The sequence below is a fragment of the Oncorhynchus clarkii genome, chromosome 11 (genome assembly GCF_045791955.1).
Source record: "Oncorhynchus clarkii lewisi isolate Uvic-CL-2024 chromosome 11, UVic_Ocla_1.0, whole genome shotgun sequence".
Classification (NCBI taxonomy): domain Eukaryota; kingdom Metazoa; phylum Chordata; class Actinopteri; order Salmoniformes; family Salmonidae; genus Oncorhynchus; species Oncorhynchus clarkii.
Genome location: NC_092157.1, coordinates 28,641,122 through 28,654,576, shown reverse-complemented (window position 1 = coordinate 28,654,576; position 13,455 = coordinate 28,641,122). Strand labels below are relative to the sequence as shown.

At 40.7% G+C, this 13,455-nt stretch overlaps 1 protein-coding gene across 3 annotated transcripts in view; it reads left to right on the top strand.

The window, feature by feature from the left end:
* Nucleotides 1–13,455, top strand: part of LOC139420429 (cadherin-18-like) — a 409,544-nt gene that overhangs the window by 207,738 nt on the left and 188,351 nt on the right. For 2 of the 3 annotated variants that reach the window (XM_071170551.1, XM_071170553.1), the window contains one exon: nt 6,691–7,280. The exons of the other annotated variant lie outside the window; for it this stretch is intronic. In XM_071170551.1, the coding sequence (XP_071026652.1) occupies nt 7,044–7,280 (237 nt within the window). In that variant the 5' untranslated portion in view covers nt 6,691–7,043. The remainder of the gene's footprint in view (nt 1–6,690; nt 7,281–13,455) is intronic. 3 annotated transcript variants of the gene reach the window in all.

Here is a 13,455-nt window from a genome sequence, read left to right as displayed (position 1 = left end):
TGTTTGACAACCACACATTTCCTAATTTGTAAAGCTCCAACCTATTACAACAGAACTCAGGAAGCCAATTTTTCTGTCTGTAGCGTGAAATCAAAATGATCTCCTATACTGAATCTCTTCATGGAGGTTGTGAAGGTGGTTAAGCAGATCTCAGTTTGACAGCAGGGGAAAAGAAAAAGAACACACAAAACAGGTCATAATTATTAGATGATGTAGAGGTGTTTTCTGTCAAGCTTTCGCTTGATTGTGTAATGAAACCAAAACTGTCATCATCTGCAGGTGCTCAGCTGTTAGCTCCATCAAATATGCACTCTGGGGACCAGAAAATATCATTCATTCTGTTGCCAAAAACGTTCTCAAATTAGTGTGAAATGTATATGAATATTCATTAAAAAAAACCTTGTGTTCTGTTCAAGATATAATTTCAGTTAGGGCTCAACGCTGGGATTTGGTTTGCATCCAATTTTGTATATTGTGACATGCAAATGCAGATTAGTTTGGCAACAAATTGATAAACGTTTTCAAATAAACATTAAGCTCATTTGGTAGACATGGAATTTCACAATGGCATTATAATGTCCCTCAAAATTCTCCTTCCCTTCCCTGTTTTGTTATACCACCCACCCTTATTCAATTTAGGAGAGGTGTAAAGTCAAGAGTTCTATTATTTGTGGTTCCTTCCTCTCAGTGCCTGGCCCTGTTTGTTGCAGTGATATGTGTTTGACCCGCTCGCTCCTCTGCTATCTTGTGGTTGACATCAGCAGAAAGCTGATGCTGTGAAACGAATGCAGTGGGTTTGCACTCAGCAGGTGACCAAAACATTAGCCATAAACAGCAGGCAAGGGCTCCCTCAATCTCTCACTCTGTCTCTGTCTCTGTCTCTCTTCCTTTACTCTCTCTCTCTTTTCCTCTTTCTGTTGTAATTAACCATTCACCTCATCACTTATCACAGATGAATAAACAACCGTGTTTGAACACTTATTTAAATTGAACCTTTATTTAACTAGGCAGGTCAGTTAAGAACAAATTCTTATTGAAAACCACAGCCTACACCAGCCAAACTCAGATAACGCTGGGCCAGTTGTGCACCGCCAAATCACGACCAGTTGTGATACAGTCTGGATTTGAACCAAGTTGTCTATAGTGATGCCTCTAGCACTGACATGCAGTGTCTTAGACCACTGCGCCACTTGGACACCCCAATCATATGTACTATATGTGTATATACCTTCAGAGCTGATTTTTCCACCATATCAGTTGGATCGTGGGATATGGTGCCTTTCACTGACTATGCCAGCTGCTGCTTATTTAATGACTGTCTGACATCACTGTTTTACCACCTATCAGCATGATTACAACACAATTAGCACACTGATTAAAGAGCTGCACAGGAGGTGCCAGCCTGAAAGCACTGATAATAGAATAGGCTTACTTGGTCTGGCATATAGGGATACAGGTTGCTCACACAAGTCTAGCATAGGGATACAGGCAGTGCTGGGAAAAGTAATTGATTAATAGTAAAGACACATTAATTTAATAGAAAATCACTCAAGTAAAAGTCACCCAGTAAAATACTACTTGGGTAAAAGTCTAAAAGTATCTAGTTTTAAGTACAGTGGTGGGAAAAGCAATCAATTGTCATACTTCAGTAAAAGTAAATGCTATACATCAAATTCCTTATATTAAACAAACCAGACGGCATGATATCTTTTTTTTAGGAATTTAGGAACAGACGGGCACACTCAACACATTTACAAACACAGTATTTGTGTAAAGTGAATCCACCAGATCAGAGGCAGTAGGGATGGCAATCTGTTATGTTGATACATCATATATACTGAAATATTTGAACAAATCCCTTCAAATTACTGGATTCAGTTATTTCAGCCAAAAATCGAGCACACAGTCATGCAATCCCCATATACAAACATTGGCAGTAGAATGGAATTACTTACTGTACCTTTCAACATGGCATCATCATAGGAAGCCACCTTTCCAGCAAGTCAGTTCGTCAAAGTCAAGTGTTGTTATTGTGAAGTGGAAACTTCTGAGCAACAGCGGCTCAGCCGCAAAGTGGTAGGCCACACAAGCTTACAGAAATTAAGGTCTAGGGCTGTTTTTTATGGTTCGGGATGGACCCCTTAGTTCCAGTGAAGGGAAATCTTAATGCTACAGCATACAATGACATTCTAGACGATTCTGTGCTTTTAACTTTGTGGCAACAGTTTGGGGAAGGCCCTTTCCTGCTTCAGCATGACAATGCCCACGTGCACAAAGCAAGGTCCATACAGAAATGGTTTGTCGAGATTGGTGTTGAAGAATTTGACTGGCTTGCACAGAGCCCTGACCTCCCATCGAACACTTTTGGGATGAGTTGGAATGCCGACTGCGAGCCAGGCCTAATCACCCAACATCAATACCCGACCTCACTAATGCTCTTGTGGCTGAATGGATGCAAGTCCCCGTAGCAATGTTCCAACATCTAGTGAAAAGCCTTCCCAAAAGATTGGAGGCTGTTATAGCAGGAAAGGTGGGACCAACTCCATATTAATGCCCATGATTTTGGAATGAGATGTTTGATGAGCAGGTGTCCACATACTTTGGTCATGTAGTGTCGGTGTGTGAATTGGACCATAATTCTGTCCTTCCTGAGCATTCAACATTTAACGAGTACTTTTTGGCGTCAGGGAAAGTGTATTTGAGTAAAAAGTATATATTTTCTTTAGGAATGTAGTGGAGTAAATGTAAAAGCTATCAAAATATAATTAGTAAAGTAATGTACAGATACCCAAAAACTACTTTAGTAATACTTTAAAGTATTTTTACTTAAGTAGTTTACACAACTGGATACAGGTAGCTTACACAAATATAGCATAGTGATACAGGTTGCCAGAAGATACCGACCTTACCTTTACGTTTGCTTACACTGATCTGCACTGGGGTCAGAACGCAATCATGGTAACATTAAGATGCCGTTGAGCCAGCGCGAGATATGGGTCAGAAATGCCACAGTACTGTGAGTTCAATCCCAGTGCTATAGGCACTCATTAAAAATGTTTCCGTTTGAACCCTATCCCAAACCTTAACCCTTACCTTTAACTTCACCCATACATGTTATTTTCCCAGGCAACTGTATTAGGGTAAAACTAGGCCCTCAAATAAGGCCTTATGAAATACTTATGGTATTGTTTTTGTTTTTTTTTGTCTTTTATTTCACCTTTATTTAACCAGGTAGGCTAGTTGAGAACAAGTTCTCATTTGCAACTGTGACCTGGCCAAGATAAAGCAAAGCAGCGTGACACAGACAACAACACAGAGTTACACATGGTGAAAACAATAAACAAGCCAATAACACAATAATCAAGTCAATGACACAGTATAAAAAAGAAAGTCTATATACAGTGTGTGCAAAAGGCATGGGGAGGTAGGCAATAAATAGGCCATAGGAGCGAATAATTACAATTTAGCAGATTAACACTGGAGTGATAAATGAGCAGATGATGATGTGCAAGTAGAGATACTGGTGTGCAAAAGAGCAGAAAAGTAAATAAAATAAAAACAGTATGGGGATGAGGTAGGTAGATTGGGTGGGCTATTTACAGATGGACTATGTACATCTGCAGCGATCGCTTAGCTGCTCAGACAGTTGATGTTTAAAGTTGGTGAGGGAAATAAAAGTCTCCAACTTCAGCAATTTTGTGTTAAATACATACATACTTTATTATAACATATTCACTTATGTCACTTTGTGATGTCCACATGACTAATAAAGGATGGAAGCAACGTGCATGTCTCTGTCTCTAAGAAATAAAATCATGGGTGGTAATACTACAATTTACTCGATAGGCTAGGCACTCTGGGAAATATTTGAATAAGGCTTTACATTAAGCAGTGTGTTAATTTAACACTGTTCCGGTCTCTATGAGAGTCTACAGACTCAACACTTTCAGTGTTCATTTGTTTGTCTTTTTACACTGGAGAATTGTCTGTGGTACTCAAATAGACCATAACCATATCCGGGAATAAGCAGTTAATTATTATTTCAACAAAACGTGTTTTCTTTTTAAATATGCACTTTTGCTGACTTGAATATAATCAAGTGCAAAATTACAGGGGAAGAAAAAGAATACGGGCATTATAAATAGTCCTTTTTTTTGCACTTAAATTTTGCCTTGAATATGCAATTTAGTTTTTCGAAGAAGCCCATTTACTAGAACAGTTTTCCGCTTTCATTTTCCATTGCCTACCGAAACACACTCTCCAAATGTCATGCATTTGAGTAGCTTAATATCTGTCGTTATCACCGCAAATGTATTTCTTGCTGCCCTGGTTATAATTCAGATTGCCAAGGCACCAACTAATCCTTTCATACAATGGCCCAGCACTGAAAAATAAATAATAATTATCAACAAAACACCAACTCATCTATGTGAGTCTCTACAGCAGGGGTAGGCAACTGTGGTCCTGGAGTGCAGCAGGCACGTCATGTTTTTAACTGACCTAGAAGGCATTCACTGAACTGATCAAATAGGTGTGGTGCCTAATTGGAACTAAATCCTGCAGCACTCCAGAAACAGGGTTGCCTACCCCTGCACTACAGTTATAGCCCCATACTGGCTTTATAGATGGATCCTAACTCATTGGGCACTATTACTTAGAAAATACCACCCCTGCATCCCAAATGGCACCCTATTCCCTATATAGTATACTACTTTTACCAGGTTCCATATAGGTTTGGTCAATAGTAGTGCACTAAAGTTCTATTTGGGATGCAAACCATTTCTGTGACCTCACCGGCACAGACAACCTTTGAATAATTGAACAAGTCACCTAGGGTTGTGGTGGTCATGAAAGTTTTTCAGCTGGTGATTGTCAAGCAAATAGCTGCAGGTCTCCCGATAATTGACCGGTAATTAACATAAACATTTTTAGCATCACCTGGCTTCCACCCATAGCCTACAAGCCACTGATGTAGAACTTTTGGAACATCATTTTTAAAAGTTGAATAAATCTATTTAACATAGCCTACACTATCACAATAAGTCTATTTATTTTTGACAGGTCTAAAGAAACATGACATGAAGAAAATGTAGTCTATTTCAGAAGAACAGAATAGAATACTCTGAGTTGTCCTTATGTTAGGCCCTGATATGGTTGTGGGCTTCACTAGTTCATTTAGCAGACAACATTTGCTTAGAGTTCTGTATAATTATTTTAGTATTATTTTATAGTATGTAGAATACAATTGAACATTGCTGAATAAAATCGAAAGTATATTTTCTCTGAAAGATTTCCAAGGAAATATTAAGTTTTGAGTAAATAACAAAGAAACAGGTCCTCCTATATGCTTAATTTAGAGGTATTTATGCAACGTTAGTTGTCATACAAACGTGTGCCATTGTGCTGAATATAATAATTATAATTCCTGGGTGCTGTTCTCCGAAGCACCTCTCACTTACATGGCTCTCTATGATATCTCAATTCTTATTGGCCAATGTCCCTTGTGTGACCGTAATGCCCCCCCAAAAAACCAAGCCTTTTGTGGCCAAAATGGCCGTTATGCCATTGGGCTGAATATAAGAATTACAATTCCCTTCTCCCGGCTGCCGTGCACCGAAGCACCTCTCACTTACATGGCGCTCTATGTCTCAATTCTTATTAGCCAATGCCCGTCACATGATCTGGTCCTTCTCACAGCTAAGAATTCATCTACAAGTGAAGACCAACATGTCAGGGATGCAACTGCTTGCGTCCCTCATTCCAGGTGCATAGTGAAGATGTTAGAACTGTCCACATTTAGCCTACTTTTTTGTCAGCCATCAAAATGAGTAGGCCTAATGAAAAGCAAAAGCACTGGCCTATGTCAATCTACCATCCCGCACAGTACAAAAGTTGACCTATTCAACTTGTCCTTCTGTGCAAGAAATACATTTTCCAAACATACGCTGGGACAGTTGTGGGATGCGATAGACCCCAAATGAACACAACCACTCGCATCAAAAAAACTTTAAAAGCAATGAGGCTGATGCAACAGATCAGAACATTTACCTTAAAATGTTAACGAACTATTAGGCTATTTCTTCACATAAACACAGCAAAATAGGCTAGAAGCGTGAATGTTCCAAAATTCAACCAATTAGCGGTTGTAAATCAGATTAATGTCCTTAATTTCAAGAAGCTACAGTATTTGGCTTTTGGCTAGGCTATATGAGGTGTGCAACTATGATTTGAAAAATTTGGCAAAAAAAGGCTGTTTCTTGCCTTACAGCACACACTGAGCATCATTCACAAGTGATAAAACATCGTTCACAAGTGATAGGCTAATATCATCATCAGACTAACTCATCAGACTAATAATATGAGTGAAATTAGTTTTGATTTACAATAGACCATTATCATGCACCTGTCACGGAACATGGGCATGGGAAAAATAAATATACATACATGTCATCTATAAACTTAAATAACCAATAAGGTCCTTAGAGTCCTAAGCTCACCACAAATGTGTTTCGTGTTCTCCGAACTAAATGTAATGATGGTGGCATCTGATAGTGGCATCTTTTCTGTATTCAAAGACATCTATTTAAAATGCTTGCCCTCTGTGTCAAGTATTATTATGGCCAGCTCCTACACATTTTTAGGAGATAAAAAAATGTAATACATCCTTCTCTCTCTCTTTTTCTCTTCCAGGAAACACAAAATGGTCGCCATAATCAACTCCAGTTTCTGGTAAAACTAAACAAAAGCCATAATCCATCCGTGTTTTTCTCCAGACCCTCCCTGGCTGTTCCATAATGTAAATGAAGCTTGCCTTGATTCTACTCAACAGACGGCTAGGCCATGAGCCTTAGAGGATCTACTGTAACCCGGACAGGGCCTTCCCCAGTTTGGATTTAGTGCCACCCTCGTCCTTCTGTTGAGACTGCAAGCCACGTGAGGCTGCAGGCGTGGCCGGTGGTGGTGGCGAAGGCGGTGGTGGGAGGACTTTCAAACGTAGCACAAAAAACACTGGGACATATTTACAAACATACTGAGGAAACACCATGAGGATATCCACGATCTTCTGTCTCTGTCCCGTACTGGTCTGCCTCTGCTTTCTCCAGAGATGCTATGGGGTTAGCCATCATGTCCCAACATCCAAAGTGCCCATCACAAAGAACCAGACCAAACTGGCCAATGGCGAGACGGAAGTGCACCACAGACCTAAACGTGGCTGGATCTGGAACCAATTCTTTGTTTTAGAAGAACACATTGGACCAGATGCTCAATATGTGGGAAAGGTATTGTTTTATCTTACTTCACAGTACTTCATGGCTTGAATTTAGATGCTTGTAAACAACCACTTTTTCATTACAAGGATATTTGACTCCTTGGCTCTGACTTGTGTCCCAAATGGCACCCTATGCCCTACATAATGCATTACCTTTGACCAGAGCCCTGAGCCATGGTCAAAAGTAGTGCACCACTTATGGAAAAGGAGCCCTTTTTGACAAATACTCTGTTTTTCTGCTCGGCAGTCTTGTGTGTTGGAAATGCATTGTGGCAGGTACAGCTTTGATTATTAATGTGACTTGCCTTGTTGGTATTCCAGGTGCTTTTGTTCTGTCTAATGATGTAGAAGCCAAGGCTATGTTCCAAATTGCAACCTACTCCATACATAGCACAATCATTTTGACCAGGGCCAATAGGGCTCTGGTCAAAAGTGGTGCACCGTGTAGGGAATAGAGTGACATTTGGGATGCACAACAAATCTCACTTGGGTATATTTTGTAGAGAAAAGAGGTCTACACTGTCCAAGTTCTTCTCATGATAATGTCTTATGTTTTATGCAGGATTAATCAACAAGCTCCCCTTAGATCATCTTAGTCTGTCACTTTTGGCTATCTTTTAAGGGATGTGACATTCAATTGTGAAAATAGCTTGTTCTTTGTTTGAATTAAGCATAGTACAAAATCAAACCAATCCTTACCAAAAAAACACATGATTTCACATGTGAAATGTCCACGTTGTGCATAAAATGTGAAACAAAGTGGTTTTGGTTCATTTCACATGTGATATGTCACATGAAATTTCGCAGGTGATGCCCTGCAAACAAAACTTTGTCATAAGAATGTCACGCAGTCACAGTGTTTTCAACTTACATATTTGACACACTTGATTACATATTCATTTACGCAGTAATTATTGTTCAACATGCCCTCACCTGGGATTTTAACTCACAAACTCGTGGTTGATGGTATTCCGATCTTCCTGCTACGCCACCATGTCTATGCCAATAATAGATTTTCACTTTTATTCCTACACTTTGGACTTCAATGTACAATAAATCTCAGCTTCGTTAAAAATACACTCAAGAAAAAACATTATATTTATCATAGTGATTCAAGAGTGACATTAAAACAGAATAATATGCCCCACCAACATTAGACAACTATACAGAAAACATTGAAATTGCTGAAATAAGTATTTTTTTTTATTTTATTTCACCTTTATTTGACCAGGTAGGCGAGTTGAGAAGAAGTTCTCATTTACAACTGCGACCTGGCCAAGATAAAGCATAGCAGTGTGAACAGACAACATGGATACACATGGAGAAACAATTAACAAGTCAATAACACAGTAGAAAAAAAAAGAGAGTCTATATACATTGTGTGCAAAAGGCATGAGGAGGTAGGCGAATAATTACAATTTTGTAGATTAACACTGGAGTGATAAATGATCAGATGGTTATGTACAGGTAGAGATATTGGTGTGCAAAAGAGCAGAAAAGTAAATAAATAAAAACAGTATGGGGATGAGGTAGGTAAAAATGGGTGGGCTATTTACCAATAGACTATGTACAGCTGCAGCGATCGGTTAGCTGCTCAGATAGCAGATGTTTGAAGTTGGTGAGGGTGATAAAAGTCTCCAACTTCAAAGATTTTTGCAATTCGTTCCAGTCACAGGCAGCAGAGAACTGGAACGAAAGGCGGCCAAATGAGGTGTTGGGTTTAGGGATGATCAGTGAGATACACCTGCTGGAGCGCGTGCTATGGGTGGGTGTTGCCATCGTGACCAGTGAACTGAGATAAGGCCGAGCTTTACCTAGCATAGACTTGTAGATGACCTGGAGCCAGTGGGTCTGGCGACGAATATGTGGCGAGGGCCAGCCGACTAGAGCATACAGGTCGCAGTGGTGGGTGGTATAAGGTGCTTTAGTAACAAAACGGATGGCACTGTGATAAACTGCATCCAGTTTGCTGAGTAGAGTATTGGAAGCTATTTTGTAGATGACATCGCTGAAGTCGAGGATCGGTAGGATAGTCAGTTTTACTAGGGTAAGTTTGGCGGCGTGAGTGAAGGAAGCTTTGTTGCGGAATAGAAAGCCGACTCTAGATTTGATTTTAGATTGGAGATGTTTGATATGAGTCTGGAAGGAGAGTTTACAGTCTAGCCAGACACCTAGGTACTTATAGATGTCCACATATTCTAGGTCGGAACCATCCAGGGTGGTGATGCTAGTCGGGCGTGCGGGTGCAGGCAGCGAACGGTTGAAAAGCATGCATTTGGTTTTACTAGTGTTTAAGAGCAGTTGGAGGCCACGGAAGGAGTGTTGTATGGAATTGAAGCTCGTTTGGAGGTTAGATAGCACAGTGTCCAAGGAATGAAATCAATGAGAGAATAATCGGATTAAATTATAACTAAATTGTCACGTTATCACATTAACCTCACATAAGATCATGAGAAATTCCTGTTTCTTTCCCAAGGGATGTACCACAGGTGGCCCGTAATTGGCCAGGCTGGTCTCATAAACTAGACACAGTAAATGAAATTAGTATAATTTCTTAAATTTGGTATGGTTACATAAGGTTACTTATGGCAAAAAAAACGAAAGGAGGGTGGTTGGTCGGTGTGGAAGGGTAGACATATCATGCTAACGTCTAGCAATTCAAATGTTCTCATTGGGGACAACTTTAGCATTTTAGCTAATTAGAAATTTGCAACAACTTACTACTTTTTAGCTACTTTGCAAGTACTTAGCATATTAGCTAACCCTTCCCCTAACCTTAACCTAAAGTCCTAGTGTAGCTAACGTTAGCAACCGAGCCACCTACCCAACGGAAGCTGTTCAGGTGCCTTTTGGTCCCAGGTTTGGTGCTCCGGTACCGCTAGCCATGTGGCAGCAGAGAGAACAGTCTATGACTTGGGTGGCTGGAGTCTTTGACAATTTTTGGTGCGTTCCTTTGACCGCCTGGTATAGAGTTCCTGGATGAAATGGAGTTTGGCCCTAGTGATGTACTGTGCTGTACGCACTACCCTCTGTAGTGCCTTGTGGTCAGATGCCGAGCAGTTGCCACACCAAGCAGTGATACAGCCAGTCAAGATTCTCTCAATGGTGCATCTGTATAACTTTTTGAGGATCTGAGGGCCCATGCCAAATATTTTCAGCCTCCTTAGGAGTAGGCGTTGTCGTGCACTTTGGACCATGATAGGTTCTTAGTTATGTGGACACTGAGAAACTTGAAGCTCTCAACCCGCTCCACTATAGCCCCGTCGATGTGAATGGGGGTGCATTCAATAATCTCCTTTGTCTTTCCAACATTGAGGGAGAAGTTGTTGTCCTAACACCACACTTCCAGGTCTCTGACCTCCTCCCAATAGTCTCATCATCGTCGGTGATCAGGCTACCACAGTCATGTTGTCGCCAAACCTATTGATTTTGTTAGAGTTGTGCGCGGGCATGCAGCCGTGGGTGAAAAGGGAGTACAGGAGGGGACCGAGCACTCACCCATGAGGAGCACTCACCCCTGAGCCCCCCCGTTGAGGGTCAGCATGCCGGATGTGTTGTTGCCTACCCTTACCACCTGGAGGCGGCTCGTCATGAAGGCCAGAATCGAGTTGCAGAGGGAGGTGTTCAGTCTCAGGGTCCTTAGTGATGAGCGGGCATTGAACGCTGATCTGTAGTCAATGAACAGCATTCTCACATAGGTGTTCCTTTTGTCCAGGTGGGAAAGGGCAGTGTGAAGTGCAATAGAGATTGCTTCATCTGTGGATCTGTCGGGGAGGTATGCAAATTGGAGTGGATCCAGGGTTTCTGGTATGATGGTGTTGATATGACCAGCTTTTCAAAGGATTACATGGATACAGATGTGAGTGATACAGAGCGGTAATCTTTTAGACCGGTTACCTTGTTGTTCTTAGGGACAGGAACTATGGTGGTTTGTTTGAAACATGTAAGTTTTACAGACTGGGCCACAGTGAGGTTGAAAATGTCAGTGAAGACACTTGCCAACTGGACATCTCATGCTCTGAGTACTCATCCTGGTAATCCATCTGGCCCTGCGGCTTTGTGAATGTTATTCCTGTTTAAAGGTCTTCCTACATCGGCTACGGAGTGCGCGATCATACAGTCGTCCGGAACAGCTGGTGCTTTCACGCATGGTTCAGTGTTGCTTGCCTTGAAGTGAGCATATCGAGCATAACATATCATACGAAATGAGTGATGGACATCCACAAATTAATACTGACCATACCAAACATAACATACAGTTGAAGTTGAAAGTTTACATACACTTAGGTTGGAGTCATTAAAACTTGTTTTTCAACCACTCCACAAATTTCTTGTTAACAATATATAGTTTGGCAAGTTGGTTAGGACATCTACTTTGTGCATGACACAAGTAATTTTTCCAACAATTGTTTAGACATAATATTTCACTTATAATTCCCTGTATCACAATTCCAGTGTGTCTGAAGTTTACATACACTAAGTTGACTGTGCCTTTAAACAGCTTGGAAAATTCCATAAAATTATGTCATGGCTTTAGAAGCTTCTGATAGGCTATTTTGAATCTCATTTGAGTCAATTGGAGGTGTACCTGTGGATGTATTTCAAGGCCTACCTTCAAACATATTATTGACCTCCACATGTCTGTTTCACCTTTGGAGCAATTTCCAAATGCCTGAAGGTACCACGTTCATCTGTACAAACAATAGTATGCAAGTATAAACACCATGGGACCACGCAGCCGTCATTGCGCTCAGGGAGGAGACGCCTTCTGTCTCCTAGAGATGAACGTACTTTGGTGCAAAAAGTGCAAATCAATCCCAGAACATCAGCAAAGGACCTTGTGAAGATGCTGGAGGAAATAGGTACAAAAGTATCTATATCCACAGTAAAATGTGTCTTATATCGACATAACCTGAAAGGCCGCTCAGCAAGGGAGAAGTCACTGCTCCAAAACCGCCATAAAAAAGACAGACTACGGTTTGCAACTGCACATGGGGACAAAGATTGTACTTTTTGGAGAAATGTCCTCTGGTCTGATGAAACAAAAATATAAATGTTTGGCCATAATGACCATCAAGCGGCTTGCAAGCCGAAGAACACCATCCCAACCGTGAAGCACGAGCGTGGCAGCATCATGTTGTGGGGGTGCTTTGCTGCAGGAGGGATTGGTGCACTTCACAAAAAGACATCAGTCGGGAAGTTAAAGCTTGGTCGCAAATGGGTCTTCCAAATGGACAATGGCCCCAAGCATACTTCCAAAGTAGTGACAAAATTGCTTAATCCACCTGTCATCTCAGATTTTGAAATTATGCTTTACAGTGAAAGCAATCCAAGCATTTGTGTAAGTTTAACGATCGCATGACAAAACATTAAGTACACTTAGCATCAGGTAGCTTGGTCACAAATCAGAAAAGCAATTAAATTAATCGTTTACCTTTGATGATCTAAGGATGTCACTCACGAGTTTCACTCACGGGACTCCCAGTTACACAACAAATGTTCCTTTTGTTCCACAAATATTATTTTTATATCCAAAATACCTCCGTTTGTTTGGCGCATTATGTTCAGAAATCCACAGGAAATTGTGGTCACGACAACGCAGACAAATTCCAAATAATATCCGTAATGTCCACAGAAACATGTCAAACGTTTTTTATAATCAATCCTCAGGTTGTTTTTAAAATATACAATCGATAATATATCAACTGCAAATGTCTTTCACAGTAGGAGAAGGAAAAGCAATACCTATCCAAACTCTGTTGCACGAGCAAAACTCATGTGACCACTTGACGCGATGTTATCGTTCTGGCTCATTTTTTAAATAAAGGCCTGAAACTATGTCTGAAGACTGACACCTTGAGGAAGTGATGATAGGAAAAGGAATCTGGTTGATATCCCTTTAAATCCAGCAATGGGAGGCTATGGAAAATGGAGTTTTCAAAATAGAAGCCAATTCCTGGTTTGATTTTTCTCAGGGTTTCGCCAGCAATATCAGTTCTGTTATACTCACAGACAATATTTTGACAGTTTTTTCTATCCTAATCTGTCAATTATATGCATATTCTATCATCTGGTCCTGAGAAATAGGCTGTTTACTTTTGGAACGTTTTTTTTCCAAACATAAAAATAGTGCCCCCTAGCTTCAAGAGGTTAAGGACAACACAGTCAAGGTATTGGAGTGGCCA